Consider the following 18,951-nt stretch of genomic DNA (forward strand, 5'->3'; position numbering starts at 1 on the left):
TTCAAGGAACGATAATAATTGGCGATTTTTAAATACAACTTACTTACAGGATTCTGTAAGCAAATTGTATTCCGATTCCACTGTTCCCGATTCTTATTTCTTATAAATTTTATGTGCCGCATACTTTTCTTTCTTTTCTTTCGTTTACTAATCGGCATAATTGAATGGTCTGGACACAGGTGGAGGAGCTAGTTCCGACTGATAGCTTCTGACCTACATAACTATTCGTGTGTATATATATATATATATATATATATATATATATATATACAAATACAATACATACATCTCTAGGAAGACGTCCGCGGAACAAATAGATAAACTGTTACATGTGGGGCGGCTCGTTAGTCCGCCATGACAGTTCGAATTTAGAAATCGGAAGGAGAGAGAAAGAGAGAAAGGGGGCGAGAAAGAGTGAGAGAGAGAGATAGATAGATAGATAGATTACGAGAAAAGCTTTTACCCACTTTTTATTATTTTTTTCTAATTGTTTCATTTCTAAATGTGTTAAACATTGAGGGGAAAATTTTTCCATCTTTTTACAATCGCTTTGACGATGTATTGAAACTTGACCTAACCTAAACTGATCTAATTTTTAGTAAAATTTTTATTTTCCTATAGTTGAAAATCTTTCGACTTAGGTATCCAGATCTACCGTTATATTCTTGATCAGATATCACAACGGTGGTTACATACGTATAGGTATATACATAATTTTTAACGTGCGTACAATCTCCAAAATTTCCAATTACGTGATCGACTTGCTTTTATTACGTTTTGCAATCGAAATCGTTGTTAAAAAATTTCGAAAAAACAACCACAAAAAAAAAAAAAAACCAATAAAAAAACACGGCAAAAAAAAAAAACTGCAATCTCTCGGATTGATTTGCAGTGTGAAAAAAAGATGCGGGGAAAAAAACCATGTACATAACCATTGAAAACAGGTTGCCGAATTACTTGACCACAAGAGAACATGTATAATAACGTCGTTTCATAAAGAAGTGAAAACTCATATTAATTTCCGGTGAGAGAAAAAAAAAGAAAAAAAAAATCATGCGAAAAAAAAAACCCCCCAGAAATAACTGAAAACAATTCAGAAATTGCGGTTAAATTGTAAAAGGTAAAAGAGTGAGCGATATTTGAGATGTGAAATTGTTCGAAAATCGACAAAAGAGAGAAAGAAGAAAAAGAAATTGAGACGAAACATAATTGTATAGATATATATGTACCGACATAGATAGTTGAAGAAGTAATTATTATATATACGTATGTAGACGATGAGGTTGATTAATAAGTGAGCGTCGTGATATACGGAACGGAATAATTGTTTTGTGATATGGAATTTAAAGACAAACACACACATATGTATATATACACGCATGGTATATGCCCACCTATTATGTATTACATGGGTGGTTTATACGCGATAATTATTTAATAAGAGTTTAACACTACGTAGCGGTTGTGTCTTAAAAGTAGTGTAAAAATGGTAGTAAAAATATCGACAAGAGGCTGATCCTTGTTTTTTTTTTATTTATTTATTTTTTTTTAACTTGTATTCCCATCTCCTCACGAAAACGGAATGAAACGATTTTGAAATTTATAATTTACAATAAATGACTTTTTGAAATATCGTTGCGTGCTGATTGTTGTTATAAAACGAAAGAAAGAAAGAAAGAAAGAAAGAAAGAAAAAAAGAACCAATATTCATTAAAAAAAAGTCTTCTTTTTTTTTTTATATACATACACCATATAATGTCAAATTTGAACATGAGTTAGGAACGAAATTGCGGGCAAGTTCTTAGCACGATGCTTTTACGAATAATTGTCCAGGTCTGCAATAGTCGAATATATATATATGTATATGTACGTGTCGTTTCGTTGAAGTGATATATAATAGGATTAGCAATAGTAGATGTATTTATATTGTAATACATACATACATACATACATACATACATACATACATACATATATATATATAAAATATTTGCGTGATACATATGCATGCGGTTGAGTTTTTACGCTTTTGTATTCCATGTACGTATGCATGTATAACAAACCAGTTCGAATATTTCTGTCGCGGAAAATTAAACGATTAATAAGAAAGAGAAATACATGATACGTTTGTATAACCCTTAAACAAATAGAAAATCAAGGTACGATAATTCTGAGCATGAAATATCTACACACCCACACACACACACACACACACATATCGTATTATATAAAAATTATACGTGAACCATTAGACGAAATATCGTTTAGTTTTTTACTTTATTTATACATGCGTTAACCTATACTATACACATATATATATATATATTTATATATGTGTAATGCATTTTTATCGTAAATATGTACTCGGCAGATTTTCAGTTTTATCTTTTATTTATATGAAAAAAAGTTGAGTTTTTAAACATTCTTTTTTTTTTTTTTTCTTCTTATCATTTATAATCTCCTTTCGAGTCTGTGGCTTGGTACAAGTTTTTATTTTTTGTTCTTTTTGTTTCGAGACTGCTCCCCCATGTGTTCTTAGCATCTTTTTGAAATTGACGAATAGTTGCATGAATTACGTTTAATCAGTTTTCACGAATCGTACGTGGTTCTTTATTATTGTGATATTGGTTTAACGTCAGCCTTTTTTTGTTTTTTAAATTTATTATCACAATATTTAAGGTGGTATAATCATGGGGGGGGGGGGCATTGTCGCACGAATTCCTTCGCTTTTAGTGAATCCTTATCCTAACCGTGTTTCTCTCTCATCGCCAGTCTTCGTTATCTTCTCGGTTTTTTTCCCTGCAATGCTGAAATAAGGTTCGTAACTAAATTTTAGCACTGAATTGGAACGCAGTCTAACCAACCTTCGAGTCTTTGTTGCGATATGTCCGACCGTAAGCTTGTTTCCATGAAAAAGAAAGAAAAAAAAGAACAGCAAAACAATTGAAAGCAGCAGATTTAAAACAGCGAAGTAAAACCTATCGAATGTTTTTCGCGGATGGTTAACGATTCGAAAAGTTGAAGAAAAGGTTAGAATAGACCACAACTATCGTGCATCGGAGTTAATTATCATAAAACAGAATTCGAGTCCAACGAGAAACTGAACGTTAGTCTCACACGTACATTTATATTAATTCGTTTCGTGTGCGCGTGTGTTTTCTTCCTTATTTTAAATTACGGAATTAATGCTCTCGTGCTTTCTCATGATACAACGTATACACGTGAAGACGGTTGAAAGACGATGCTAGAGAAATTTCAATTTTCATTACACTCGTAACCGTGAATTTCTTCTTTTTTTTTTATCTTCCTTCTCTACCCGTTTTTCCCTCCATTTCACTCTTCTCTCACCCCGCAAATCGATACTCGAGGATCATGTTATATAACCCGTGTTTAATCCAATCCAGCCGTATGCATCAGTGTTATACACACCCTCGTACTCTATGGAAAAGATGGAAGCACTTTCAATATTATTATACAGGATATACAAACGTGAACACATTTATACACGCCTAATTTTATAATAAAATACATGCTATCTGTAGAGCTCGCGACACAGAAGCAATAAAAACAAAAAAACAACAAAAAAAATCATTGAAAATGAAATACGAAACGACAAAAATTACTCGTCAACAAAAACTTTCATTTGGGGTTAATTATACGGTGTGTGTGTATATATATATATATATATATATATATATATCATATATGTATACAAAGTGGGTACCTAACGGTCGAATGGTCTTACGCGCATGCGCTAAGATTCTAGAACAAGAGCAGTTGTTTTGTCAGGTTGACCAACCCTCATAAGTTCAGATGACAAGTCGGCGCGATGTGTGTAACCTAAAAAATATTGACACCTATCAGTGTCAGTTGTGCTCAACTTCGGTTGTTCCCCGTTCGATCTTCAAAAACAGTTTCAACGGTCAACATGTTCATTTATTACGGATGTCGCCAGGAATTTTTTTTTTATTCGCAGGGATTGAATAACATTGACAACTGCAACTGACAGATGTAGAAAATTTTTAACGTCACATACATCGCGGTGACCTTTTATCTGAACTTATGACGGTTGGTAAACCTGACAAAACAACCGTTTATGCTCTGGAATTTTAGGAAATACCCATCAGACCATTCGACCGTTAGCTACTCATCTGTACATATATACAGAGTAAATTTTTAAAAACTGCATAGTCCGTCGTCTGTTAAAATTTTATACGCGACGCGCTACGATCCGAGGGCGATTGTTTGCCAGGACGCCAAACCGTCGTAAATTTAGACGGCAGTTCACCGCGATGTACGTAACCTCAAAAACTTTCACACTTATCTATGGCAGTTGTGCTCAATTCACAGAAGTAAACATTTTTGAGGTTATAGATAGTTGGTCACCCTGGTAAGCAGTTGCGCTGGGATTGAAAACGTGCGCATTAAATTTTAGTAGACGACGGGCCATGCATTAATTAGAAATTCACTATGTATTATATGTACATACATATGGTGTGTCGTCAAAATGCTACAGTGGTAAGAAATGTTTATTCTTCACAGTCGTTTGTTTTTTTTTTTTTTTTTCTTTTTTTTCCTCATCATCGCAGGATTGAAAAACAAAAAAACGAAAAAAATGGAAATCGGAAATTGAATCAGAAACGGCATGAATTCTTAAATCAGTTCAACTACGTAATATATCCTACTTACACATATATACATACGAAAGAGATTTGATAGGTCCTGTAACATTAAATAAGTGTAATAAATATACATTTATATGTATATATAATATACATCTATAATGTATAAATATACCGCTATACCTATGAGATAATTGCGGGGTATAAATTTTAATGATGATAATAATAATAATAATAACAATAATGATAATAATAATAATGATGCTATATTATTATATAAATGTCATAAGTACATAATATAATCATCAAATATCTCCGCGGCAACTTTTTTATATACATTTCTACCCGTTAAATTCCGAGTATATGAAGTAAAATAATGGGATACCGTAATCAAGGAATTTGAAAAACAATAAATGTTGAAGATAAATAAAAAAAAAAAGCAAAGCATACGCAAGAGGAACGTAACGAATCGATGCTGTAAAAAATTTTTTTATTATCGGACTCAAGTGTCTTTTCTTACGCAACACAACACATTTACTCTTATCATACATATTAAATATACTTATTGTACGAGACAAATTAATCACTAAAAAGGTAACGTTAAAATTGACAGCAACAACAACAACAACAACAACAACAACAACAACAACAATAATAACAACTGATAATATAGATAATTATATAATATACAAGAAACAATTGAACTGATGTGAGACTGTATTACATTTCTAGTATAATATTATTGCATACGTATAGTAAGCGTTTGTATGATATATTTCGTAATAATTTAACGTATATGGATATATACCATATATATATATATATATATATATATATATGCAAATTGAACGCAGGGAATTTCATACTTTATTCGTCAAGCATAATATATAAAATTTTATACGTATATAATAATAACGATACTGCGATGAACATGAATATTGAAAAGTTGGTTTTTTTTTTCCTTCTTACAAAGCGAAGCGAAAACCATTGAGAGAAAACAATTTCTTCTTATCCGAATCTCGAAAAAAAAAAAAATAAATAAATGAATAAATTAAAAAAAAAAAATAAATAATTTCTTGTACATTGTCCCGGTAATAATTATTATTTAATGAATAATGGACGTGAATTGCGGACGAAACCATTTAAAACAAGATGAAAAAAAAAAAAAAAAAAATGAAACCTATTCGATCCAATTATTTGATTCATGAATATGGATCAAACGTGACGAATAAATTTCTGAATCACCCTGTGTATACTGATAATGATGACGCTAATGACATATATACGTATATACACATATATATATATATTATGTATTATGTAACGTAAAATATAAAATTATTAATAAAAAATACGCATAGCAATGGAAATACTTTGTACACATATAATAATTAATAATAATTAATAAACGCGTTGTCAAGCTGCTATTATATATATATATATATATATATATATATATATATATATATATATATATATATATATATACACGACGTTCTGTAGCGTAGCCTGAAGACGGTTATAAAATGGACGAGAAAAAAACGTTTAATTAAATAATAAGGAGATATTGAAGAAAAAGAATGCGAATTGAATGCCAGATAATAATGATAATACCGATAAGAACGACAACCACAGTAATAATAATAATAATAATAATAACAATAATAATAATAGTGATTAATATTTGATTAAACGATAAGTAATTATTGTAATAGTAACTGAGGTAAATAATAATAAAGCGAATAAATAATAATTAAATAATGACAATTGCAATTTATAGACAAGAAGGAGAAGGAAAAAAAAATTTGTAGAACATAATAGTATATATATATATATATATATATATATATCTATATATATATATATATATATATATATATATATATATGTATATATATATTGCTGTTTAGTCACGATCATGTCTCGATGTATTTATTTAAATTAATCGATTTACGTTTATAACACCGCAAATTGTGTTATAAAGGTTCTAAAAGCTGAATATTTATATATATATATACTATATATATATATATATATATATATATATATATGTATTTTATTATTATGCCTAAATACGTATATGTACATACATACATACATACATATAACGCAGAGCATCATTTCACTGATAGAAAAAAAGATAAATAAATAAATAAACAACCAAATAAAAGTAAAATGAAGTTGGAAAAAGAAAAAAAAATCAAACAAACGAAAGAAGAAGAAAAAAAAACAAACACAAACAACCGAGCAGTGCATTTTAGGATAATAATCTTCTCACTCGTTTCTCGGTTCTTTGGTATTTTTTTTTTCTTCCCATTTTCCTTTTTTTTTTTCCTTTTTTTTTTTGTGTTCCGTATTTCCTCGCACATAATTAAAATAACGCGATCATAATTCGCCAAAAACAAATATACAAAACGTATATATCTATATATATGTGTGTATATATATGTATATATATATTTTATACATATTATACTGATTTTATTTTACGTTTCTCTCTCTTTTTTTTTTTTTTTTTGCCGCGCTTAATATGAATGCAAACGTACGGAGCTCAAGTTATAGTATAAATAGTGAAAGAGAAGCACGTGACAAAATTATGTTTACTCACACACACGTGTGTGACATACATATTGTTATTCAGTATATTATATTTTAATCACGATAATGACTTACGTATTTTGTTCATTTTACTTATTTTGTTCAATTCTTCGTTCTCTCTGTTTATTCGTTAATCCGCCCCTTTCTCAAAAAAAAAAACGACAACGAAATGGCTCAAAACTTCGCAATTTTCACATCTTCGTCAGAAATTTTTCAACCGCGTACTATTATAATTAAATATATACATTTTACCCAAATCATTCACAAGCTTTCAACACCTAATATTTCAGTAATAATGCCACTTATATGTATCGTTTAATTTGAGTTAAAAAAAAAAAAAAAAAAAAAAAAAAAAAAAAAAAAAAAAAAAAAAAAAAAAAGGGAAGAATGAAAGAAATAAGAAACGAACAGAATTTTACTATTTTTAAGATTAATTTCGTACATGAACATATATACATATATATATATATATATATTTTTTTTTTTTTTTAATTTAAAATTTTTATCAATATTTTTCATTACTCACTGAATTGCCGCCACTGCGACCCAGCGATAAGTTTTTATACATGTTTCTATTTTCATCTTCCGTTTCCTTGCAATATTTTCCATACTATTTTTATGCTGCAACGAAGGCTGGAGTGGTTTCTACAACCGTTTTCAAATGCTCAGAAATTTATTTGCTCATTCTACATTTTTGTTTTAACTTTGTCCCTCTCCCCCCCCCCCCTCCCCGCCCCCGAGTTTTTTAACTGCTGAAAATATAGGTAAATTTCTTTTGATAATTATCGTTCCTTAAATGTAGCAAGAAAGATATAAATATTTAAATAATTAAATAAATCAATAATAGAGTGAATCTGAACATTATTATTATTATTATTATTGTGATTATTATTATTATTATTGTGATTATTATTGTTGTTGTTATTATTATGTGCAAATACGGCGGGAAGATGAACGGATTTTGTCGAAAAATTTGCAATTTCGCAATGTAGAAAAAAATATTGAAGAGAGAAGCAACGGTTTGCGGTATGGACTTGAGAAATGGATGATTATAATTGGATAGAAAAAAAAAATCAATTTTATAAGATCGTTGGGTGCAGTGGCGTTTTTTACAGTATAGATATTAGACTGTATCAAAAAAATTGACTATTTTTTTTTTTTATGGTATACTGAAAATATTGTTAAACATCAGCAAAGGACCTCAAATAACTTTTGAAGGAGTAGATTTATCGTAAAATGACAAGAGACCTTTTTCGTAGAACGTTCAATTTCCTACAAAAACATGTTTATGAATTTTCTGTACGACGCGTCGTTATCTAGTTATAAAAATCGCAAGGAACAAGAAACATTTTTGCCATGTTATTCTTATGGAAAGTAGAAAATCGCGATGAGGCACCTCTAAATATCAATATTAAAATCTGAAATTTTTATGGTATTTCTTTTTCGTCACCTTGAACAATATTTTCAGTATACCATTAAAAAAAAAAATAGTCAATTTTTTTGATACAGTCTGATAGATATATACTTACCCTATAGTATATATCGCGTACGTATAATAATTTTACAACGGAATACACTATGCTCTATTATTATTATACACACTATATATTTTGCATATATGTATAATTTATTTAATAAGTATCTAGGTTTACATTTATATAATATTGTTTAAGCGACAATGCTAAAATGTTTGATCTCTTTAATCGTACATAACAATATAATAAATATATATATATAAATATTTACATATACATTATATGTATAATTTAACGAATTCGCATAATATTTCAGTACGTCCTGCAGATATTATGTTAGTTTTTCTTCCTTTCTTTTCTTTTGATTCTCTAAATTCTTCGTATATTGCGCAATATACTTCTGATTCGAATATCGTGAACACAATTTCAATGATTTCGATACTACCGAGATTATTGTTGTTGTTATTATTATTATTATTATCATTATTATTATAGCATAACTCGTGTAGTCTTAAAGAAGAGAATGTGAATTAAAACGAATAATGAGGTTCAATGAAAATTGTTGAATTTAACTAAAAAATATGAAATTAAAAATTTCATTGCGGATTTTATAATATTGTCAAATTTATATATTTTTCGTTCTTCGAGATATGATGAGAAGATAAGGGGGAAAAACGATATAGGTACATATATATATATAAAATGTCTGTCTTGACGCGCAGGTGAATATAAGGAATAAACTTGAATAAACGCTGCTTAAAACAGTTTCTTCGCCTTCGTGTCTGGCTTTCTTTTTTTTCGTTTTTCTTCTTCTTTTTTTTTTTTTTTTATCTTCTACAAAAAACTCGAGTGACCCGTATAACCTTATGCGGTTACACCAAGCCATTTTTTTTTAGATTCGTCTTCGAACATGCATATATACGAATACGAAGTTTTAGGTGATTTTCTTTTTTTCTACTAAGACTTATAATCCGTTGTATACGTTATAATTCAAAATTAGGAGACGTTAATTTTCGGGAACTAGTACTTGCTTAGATTTAGGTAGTTTACACTCTTGACTTATTGCACATATATGTATTGGAATTGAAGTATAACGGTGGTAGTCGCTGATTTAAATCATGCTAGAAACCAGCGGAAGACAGGACCCTTGGAAACCGGCCAAGAAATCGAAGCTGAAGGAAGAGTGGTAGGTTATACATATACACTATACACTATACACACACCTCGTCATTAAAACGATCGTCATCTTGTGTTCTCTTAGTGATAGATGGCGCAGGCGCGAACATGAAACATTTAATTGGTTAGTTTCATTTTTAGACACCTGCTATGCCCCGACCACCCTGGGAATCCCCGACCCATTGAAAAACGTCCTTATGACGTCAGAGCGTCGTTTTCAGCGCCATTTTATCACCACATAACCTAAGTTTTTGACTTTAATGGAGGCAAATCGTAATTCTTGAGCTTTAAAATTACTCATGTCACAGAAATTAATGATATGTAATTAGTAATAGACCGGTTATACTATCCACACGCAAAAAACATGGTCAATGATTGGCTGTCAGCCTGGTTGCATTAATTTGATTTTTTTCCACCAGATGACGCATTGCAAAGCGACAATCCCAATAGTGCAGGTCGCTCCAAAAATGGTACAGGATTCACCGATTTTAGTCGTCGATAACGGCCGTTTGATGATTCACGGACTTTGGCTGTTTCCTACTTTCACGAGTTAAAAAACTTAATTAGCTCGGAAAAGTGAACGTCAAGGTTGAATCGCCCTACTATTTGAATAAAGAGTTAGGAGTAGAGAAAAAATTGCACAAAAAATCTCCACCGATGTTATTCGCGTCAATGATATAGCAACGTCATTGCCATGTAATTTATAAAAGTGAATCTCCAGACTAAATATGTAAGATATTAACAATATCAGTAAATTTGCTGTCAGAGTTGATACTGGGCAGTATGAGCGATGTCATTCTGCCATTGAATCTTCGTTCGAGGCGATGGATAAATTATTGCCATTCAATGTAAAATCATCCAGCTGGATTATAGCGTTACCTCGGGCTTCTGACATTGAATGCTTTTCTGGGTTGCGGTGTTATTTTTACCCACTTCCGCGAGTGACGTCAAACAGGCCAGGCGTGCAGGACAGTGTCATCTCAAATTATAACCGTTAATCTGTTGGCTCGGTCTGTGCGAATAGATCAATTAAAAACATATGCTTCAGTAACTGGTTGAAGACCTCTTTGCATATATACCGTTTTGGGCCCAAGGTCGAGATTTTTTACAATCAGTCAAAAAAACCGAACTATTCTGGACTTTTTTTAAATAGTAACCTGCATCGATACGGGGATAAAGGAGAACAAGAGTATACAATTTATTTGAATAACACACGAATTAAGCATAAAGAGGTATTTTGCCAAATCCGAAATTAATGATCTACACGAAAACAAGTTTTTCACAGAAAATGAGAGGACAAATTTTGGCACAAAAAATGTGGTCATCAATCCTAACTTAACGGTTTTTTATAGTGACGATGTATTCGACGAAGTCATTTGCAATTGCCGCGACAGAACGATCAAAGAGAATAGGAAGAACGATCTTATAAAGGGATTGGTAGATCAATCGGTTAATTAGTGGAAGTGGTCTTGTTTAATCGTATTTACTCTTCACGGTCTACAGAGTCCTTTTCCCTTCCTCCTTCCTTCTCTCTGCAGTGCATCTCTGACAATTTATTTCGAGAGGTAGAAATTCAATGGCAAGTTAATTGGCCTTTTGCCAGAGACCCGAGTCTCGGGGTGGGAACTCCAAAGTGCATGCGGTAGCTGTCCTTCAGAATTACTCGATAGGTGCTTACAATGCCTGTAAGCACTTGGACATACACCGTAACCGCGGGGTGGATAACAATTCGAAATGAGAGCCGCGATTGGGTTCAATTCAATTCGAAACAATTGATTGATTGTTTGTTCGAATGAAAGACGAACGATTTGAAATGCGTTCGTAAATCACTTATTGAGCTCATAACATACAAGTCTGCATCAGTAATTACTGTATGATAGAAACGATAATCGTCGGGTAACAACAATTCTTCACTCAATTCAATTCGTTCGCTAGTTAAACTCAACGAATTCTTTCAGAGCTTCCAGTGCAACACATTAACCTATACATATATGTATATATGTACTTATACGGTATCATCGCCTCATTTTTATACAGGGTTGGACGAATGTTTTGGATCGGATACGATAGCAAACGCATTGTCCTATACTACTATTCATCCAATGGAACTCCCTCGTCTCTTAACCACGGTCTGAAATTTCCTTCTTTGTCCCCATTCTATTTTGAAGTGGTCGTGTTCTTTCTTCTCTTTCTTCTTCTTCTTTTTCCTTTTTTGTAAACATACGTAGGTATATAGAGGGTCACCGATTCGAGACGTGATTTTTCTATCAAGCATCGCATAGCATGAAACGAATCAGTTTCGTATCTGAAAATAAATTTGAAAATAAATTTTTGTCGTTTTACGTCAACGATTTGCTACACCGACCAACCTTCAGATATCGATCATTTTTAGTTTTTTCTTCGCGCGTTATTATTTAGTCAAGGTATATGCGATTATCCACTTATCGCATTGATACAGCTGAATCCATATAGAGTGTTCACGTATCACTGATAAATCCGCTCGATGAGTCTTGTTAGACTTTTCTAAACAATTACATTACCCTAATCCGCATAAAGCTTCTACTTCTCGCTCTATCGATGACGAATTTTTTATTTTCCGGAAACATTCAGGGACTTAGTATCAAACCCTATTACTCATTCGAAACGTTTTTACGGCCTTAACGGTTCCTGGATTATTTCTTAATATAGGTACATACGTAAACCGAGTCATAATACGTGATACGGCATAATACCGATACTACCTGGAACAGGAATCGCTCAATACGCTAACAATGATTTTGTTTTTTTGTTCCATTTTTGAAATTTTTGTTTTAACGGTTTTGGACGTTGATGCAATTCATAATGTTCCCTTATGTCTGCAAATCAAGCTTTCATCATCTCCGAGTAACTTTTATCTGTTAATCGATCGCTGACTAAGTTTCAAATTGAAGACGCGCAAATCTGGAGTAAATTACGCGATTCTTTCCGGTGAGATTATTAATTTCGAATTAGATTGTTTCAAAACTACGCGCGATCCAGAATAATATTTATAACGCTTTGTTTGTTCGCCGGCGATGTTGTGATGGCGCTACTTCTCGTGTGTGTAAATTATTTAGCATGGAATTAACCACAGTCCTTGGCCAATCAGAATCGAGCACAGCTACATTTGAATTACGGCGTTCGATTGCAACGAACTTTTCTCGCATTTCGTAACGCTGTCATTTTGTGGTTAAAATGATTACCGGAGATGGTTTTGTGCTGGAATGCATGATTTTTGCAAGTTGAATATCGTAGATAAAATTTTGCTACTAATCAGGTAATTGTTTTACATCAAATCATCGCATTTTCTGTAACGGTTGACAGCTACAAACTGGTTTGTTTACGTTCAGCGAACGTCTACTGTGGCAGCTAACAGCTATCAAATAATTATTTTTATAGTAACGATAGTATCAATGAATTTTTTTCGTCGATTTTTAACAATGCACTAAGCTCAGAGCCACTTTGCAACGATAACAGATTAAGTACAGAACATAACCTACAATCGTATCGTAATTTATATTCCATTCATTAATTGTGTTTTGATTTTCATATTTTACTTTTTCCACTTTTGTCCTCGTTTATATTGCATGTATCAAAGCCACTCTTGCCATCTCGCCATCACCATTCCTAATATTTATTCAAATTTAGAATGATCTGGGAAATGATGCTTGTATTTTATGTCGCTTCACGAAGCATCGCATTCGATGCTGGCCTGGCGCTGAAAGAGATTGGCGAAAAAGAATATCTCTTAATAAAAGGTGATTATCTAATTATTTTCTAAGGAATGCCTGGGTCAGAATTCTTTTTTGTTGACTCATGAATCTGAATAACTTGTGAATTTTGTTTACTGTTCAGCTAAATCAACTTTACCGCAACATGGAAAATGCTGGCACGATGCGCTTAAGGACATTAAAGCTAGCTGCGACAATTTAAATGACAGAGAACATTCTCTGCTTGCACTACGATTGACTAATTGTTTTCTCGAAGACTCTGGTCATGTCACTTATGACTGCTTTCTCAACGACGAAGAGGCTGATCGACGGTCAATAATAAGCAATGCTTTTTTCTACTCTAAAATATTTTCATGAGATAACTCTTTTCCTGTTAATATTTCCATAATTTTATTATTACATATTCATTGACGATACAAAATAACACCATTTTTTTTTCTGTACAGAAAATGCATACACAATATGTCTGACCGAGCGTTTGGTGCTTACAACGCATTCTTTACCCAGACGACAAACATTTGCTACTTTTTGAATCAAGAGGTGTGGCAATCTGAAACTGACCAAACCATAAAGCAGTGAGTATTGAGCGATCAGTTTTAGATGAGCTTTACTGTTAACGACCTTAATCAGTCGATTTGAAATTATCACACAGGTTGTATCGCGCCTCGTCACGCATGAATCAACAACTGCTCGAAGCTTCAGCAATGCAAAGCGCCATGCTGGAGAGTCAAAGAGAAGGATTAATGCTGCAAAATGAACTTCTGCATCACGGACAACAATTAGGCACCGTTATAAAGTCATCGGCTGAAACTGTTAACAGTATGGTATCGGATTTCAGGTAAGTTTAGTTATTTTACTTTTTTGTTCTATCTAAAATTGACTAAAATTAAGTATTTATTAGCATGAAATGTGTTTATTTTTTTCTGTGTTCTTAAGTCGTAAAAAATTCTTCCAGAGAAAATGCAAGTGAACAGAGAGAACTCTTGCACCAAATCTTCTCCCACGTTCATGTTTTTCAAAATTGGATTGTTGGCGAAGTTTCGTGGTTTCAGTCTATAATATTTTACACAGTTGGCTGTATTTTATGCGGGTTATTTACATCTTCTAAAAGAACTGCTGATGCCAGGATTACCGTGTTTGTTGCACTGAGCTTGAATGTTGTTGTGGAACGAATGTTAGTACAATATTACAACAAGGGGAATTCAGATGATGCCAAGGTAATAATCTCTTCGGATATGTGATCGTCGTGGTATAGACATGATGAGAACTATCAAAATTAATCACTTTTAAACACTTTGATATTTATAGGGTTTCATTATTTGTGTATCATGTTTAAAATTGATTAAGAATTGTTCTGGACTTACAGATTGAACTCTCCCACATTACGTGGATATTTCGCAAGATTGTTTTAACATTTTGCATAGTCACTTTGATTTTTACTTCCTGTCTGTACAGAGACGAACAATTGGAAAATTCCAAAACTCTCAAACGAATCGAATATCAGTTGGAATCTTTGCATGAATTGAAAAAACCTGTTCGTGAGTATTTTCACTTTTTGCCTTTTTTTTACGCTCAATCAATAAAATTGCAACAGTGAAAAATTGTTTAGACACATTGGCATTACAGGCTTTTCAAGAAGGCTGGCGATACGACGGCAGCAAGAGTCACGAGAATCGGAAGAACTGAGGTTGGACAGTTCAAGGAGTAGCAGGCATCTAAAAGATGGCTGAATTATCGGCACAAACGTATCAATGATTCATTCATGAATTTACAATTCAAATTTGTACATAATTTCAAAGCAACAGGGCTACCCTTCAAGTCGCGACATGTTTTATGTTGTAGACTAGCAACTGGAGACAGGAGTATCTGATTTAATGTACCTTGTTTTTATTGTATGTTATATCACACGTACAGCCTTACAATTGTGCCTGATATGAAATTATACATTTACATAAAAAGACTGAAAGGCCGGAATATAAGAATTTGTAGACAATTGGCAAGACTCGGTTTTGAAAATCGAAAACAATAAGAAAATAATTTATATTACATTATATACATTTTGAATTGGTATTATATGGTTTTGAAACATTTGAATTCACCAAATCGTAAATCTTGGAAACTTATACGTACCGTAAATAGTATCGTAGGTAGGTAATTCAAAAGAGGTCAGTTTTCGCACGCTGTTTCAATTTCACCTTAAATTACTCTTCCATTCTCATCTTAAAGATAAGTTTTTTCTATAATTAAGTAAATAAATAAACGTATAAATAACTTAATAATTTAATGCAATAAATATTATTGAACTAATTCGGGAAACCAGATAGAAACTCAATTTCTAGATATGGTTTCTGGCTGGAGAAACTGAGGCTAATCACATTTACACGTTATTAATCTACACTCTGGTCGTTTTTTCGTCGATTTTCGCATTTTGATCATTTGTCTTCTGAGGTTGTTTGGAACTACATTTTCTAGAAACCTAAAATTTCGTGAAAAATCATTTTTAATTTGATGAGTCATGCTTACCACGTACATCGTGTAATTGATGTGAAATATTTCGATTCAAACTCACCTTCGAGTTCTTTTGGAGAACTTATTGTTTATCACAAATTTGTTCAATTCGCAAGCGAACCTTTCCGAACAATCGCGACCTTCGATCGCATCCCAAGCAACCTTACTAAGCTGGAAATATTCATTTGAAGAATTCCTTGACGCGAAATTTTCAATTTTTGGTAAAAACAGAACAGATGCCATGAAGATCAACGCCATTCCTATGAAGCCACTGATAGCCATGAACAGTGGATTCGCCACTTGTTTCTCCGACGATGCTGCAGTTAAGTCTGCATGTTGCGGTTTAACATTGTGATGCTGAAAATTACTTTTTTATTTATAATACTGTAAATCACCATATATAGATTCAAAGCACGTTAAGCACATAGATCCCAAACAGCACAAAACCTGAAGTTGTCAAAAAGACGTGTAAAGGATGTCTTATGCACCATTTTCTGACGTCTATGGGGCATCAAGGACATTTTTTAGACATGAAGATGTCTATTGGAATGTAAACGGAGAATAAAACATTATTTTGACGTCTTTTCGCGACTTTAAGTTTTGCGCTGTGTGGGATGAAACTAGTCAATTTTATAACTTACAATTGCATTGTAGCCCTGATTGATTTGTAGCTCATTCATGAAACTTTTCAGCGGATAAAAATAGTAGTAATATCCAGGTGGGCCGGAATTTAGCCTAAGTTGATTGCCAATAATTTGAGGCACCTGCCCAGGAGGCAATGAATTTTGTACCAACGATAAACTCAGTGGAGAACCCTGCTGTAACGCCTTATTGTAGAGTATTGCGAGATCTTTGCGTGTCAAGCCAAGCGGAGCCGGTTCTTTGACGATTTGAACGGGCTTCAAAATTGTTTGAGGAGCCGGAACCTGAGTGAGATAGAAAAATAACCAGGTAGAAAATTATTCGTGATCGTAAAATAAAACAAAAAAATGTTTTTTGTACACGTTTAAGAGGATGCTATAGTCAGTATTTACCGCCAGAGTAAAATGTCGCTGTTTTTTACTATTATAGAAACTTACAAAACACAGATGTAGAAATGCTGTGGTCAGTACAGTTCTACCTACAATGCCAAACAAAAATATCGAAAAACTTTGTTAGTTTATGCGAGCATAAGCCCACGACATGTATTCCTACGACAAGTGGTAATTCAATTACAGGAATACATTTTTGGCATCGTTGTTGTGCAAAATAAAACTTCTTTTAATTTTCTTATTTAGTACTGCACGTAGAATTGCGCTGTAAAACAAAAACAGTGACAATTTACTCTGTCGGTAAAGACTGACTATAGCATCCTCTTAAGGTTCTTTGTACGTTGAAGAAGCTACAAAAAAAGTTCATCACAAGATCGGAAGTCTTTAATTAAAAAATCGGCAACATTTACTGGGAGTTTAATTTTTCCCGTGAAAACAGTAATAATTCTATCGTCCAGTATGTTTATTTCAGCGTTTTGTCTTGCCGCAAACTTCAAACTAATTTAAACTATACTACAGATTATCAAACCTGGTAATAGGGTGAAATAGATTCGGCAAATGGTTGATCATCGTTCATCGTGACTGAGAGATCGGGTAGAACTTTTTTTTTCTGATTATTAGCATATCGATGGTAGTCATAAACCGCCGGCTTCTGCGTCTGCAGAATCTCCTTTGGTAATTGCTGATTGTTAGAGTTCGGCTGCAGCCCATTGTTATTAAAGTAATTGAAATCGCTTCCAGGACCAGTTGTTCTATCCACGCTTACAGGCGATGGTCTATTGTGCTCCTGGAGCTGATTCATCACATTGAAAAGATATTCCGCACTGGATTCGGTGCTCGAAAATTGCGCACGAACCGTAATTCCCTTTTGTAATATCGAGCCCAGCATTATGAAAATTATCCCCGAAATGCGGATCATTTTCAACACTTGTTTAGAACGCAATATGAAAGAACAGTCCGCTGTTTAACAATTTATTTATTCGTGGTTTGGTACTACAATTCGCAACAGTTTTATTGGTTGTCACAATTATCGATTAATTGTCAAATTCATATCACCGAAAAAACTTGCACTACCTCATCGTCATCGACGTGATATTTATCACCATTTAATTTAACGCCGACACAACTCATGTTCGATACTAATTTCGCATATCCGTTTCTGCTCAGACCATGTGGCGATAGTGGCAGTGAACTAGGAACTTGATGATGTTGTGTATTCCTCAAGCAAGTTCCTACGGTCAACCAGTTCCCCACCTCGTTTTAGCAGTTCACTTCAGGCTAAGCGCCTGGGGCACTCTTCGGGGAGGAAATAAGCATGGATAAAGCATATATCGATGCCCTGATCCACATTCAACCTCCGCATCGGGCAATGTGTGTCGTTGGGTGCTCGAAATTGAATGTTTTAAGAAGAAGAAAAAGGAAAGAAAGACTGAAATCCAATGATAAAAAAGTTGGCCCTAATTCTCGGTCTGATTCATTGCATAACAATTCCGCGATCGGCTATTGTTGTGAATATATGTCAGAGACTTTTTTACCCATTGCAAAGAGAATGAAACGAAATTGTACCTTTCAATTTAGTTGGAGCCAATTAGTGGTTAAGCTATTGTAAATTCGAACGAGAGAGTTTGAATTTTTTTCACTATATTCTTGCTTGAATTATCATAGACAGCATCGACCGGGAAACAGAGGGAACAAATCTATTGACTGGTAAAATTTAATTGCGAGGAAAAATCACTCAGTGGATGGTCAATGATTTTTTTATCCCGAATCTTGGATCGTTAACGGCTGCAAT

The 18,951-nt window shown here is 33.0% G+C and overlaps 2 protein-coding genes across 3 annotated transcripts; one reads left to right on the top strand and one right to left on the bottom strand.

Annotated features, from left to right (window-relative positions):
• The first annotated feature begins 12,968 nt into the window (after positions 1-12,968).
• Positions 12,969-15,664, top strand: LOC124411470. Of its 2 annotated transcripts, none has more exons than XM_046890583.1 (8): positions 12,969-13,166; positions 13,538-13,647; positions 13,745-13,931; positions 14,067-14,195; positions 14,273-14,458; positions 14,576-14,837; positions 15,076-15,158; positions 15,247-15,664. In XM_046890583.1, exons 1-7 carry the CDS (start codon positions 13,114-13,116, stop codon positions 15,139-15,141), a joined length of 993 nt encoding a protein of 330 aa, XP_046746539.1. In that variant the 5' UTR covers positions 12,969-13,113; the 3' UTR covers positions 15,142-15,158; positions 15,247-15,664. The 2 variants fall into 2 exon arrangements, with proteins under 2 accessions (XP_046746539.1, XP_046746538.1); XM_046890582.1 differs by having other exon boundaries at positions 14,987-15,158; positions 15,247-15,662.
• Positions 15,665-15,808: 144 nt separating this feature from the next.
• Positions 15,809-18,703, bottom strand: LOC124411498. The gene is made up of 4 exons (XM_046890638.1): positions 17,689-18,703; positions 16,770-17,054; positions 16,190-16,485; positions 15,809-16,096 (listed from the first exon to the last, which is right to left on the bottom strand). The coding sequence occupies exons 1-4, from the start codon at positions 18,076-18,078 to the stop codon at positions 15,988-15,990; spliced, it is 1,080 nt and encodes a 359-aa protein (XP_046746594.1). The 5' UTR covers positions 18,079-18,703; the 3' UTR covers positions 15,809-15,987.
• Between the last annotated feature and the right edge of the window lie 248 nt (positions 18,704-18,951).

This window comes from Diprion similis, chromosome 10 (genome assembly GCF_021155765.1).
Source record: "Diprion similis isolate iyDipSimi1 chromosome 10, iyDipSimi1.1, whole genome shotgun sequence".
NCBI classification, from domain to species: Eukaryota; Metazoa; Arthropoda; class Insecta; order Hymenoptera; family Diprionidae; genus Diprion; species Diprion similis.

Coding starts and splice junctions, on each gene's coding strand:
- LOC124411470 (XM_046890582.1), top strand. CDS start 13,114: ATGCATGATTTTTGCAAGTTGAATATCGTAGATAAAATTTTGCTACTA. Junction 13,167..13,537: donor AAAATTTTGCTACTAATCAG/GTAATTGTTTTA, acceptor ATTCAAATTTAG/AATGATCTGGGAAATGATGC. Junction 14,196..14,272: donor ACTGACCAAACCATAAAGCA/GTGAGTATTGAG, acceptor ATTATCACACAG/GTTGTATCGCGCCTCGTCAC.
- LOC124411498 (XM_046890638.1), bottom strand. CDS start 18,078: ATGATCCGCATTTCGGGGATAATTTTCATAATGCTGGGCTCGATATTA. Junction 17,055..17,688: donor CTATTTCACCCTATTACCAG/GTTTGATAATCT, acceptor TATCTCACTCAG/GTTCCGGCTCCTCAAACAAT. Junction 16,486..16,769: donor ATCAGGGCTACAATGCAATT/GTAAGTTATAAA, acceptor AGTAATTTTCAG/CATCACAATGTTAAACCGCA.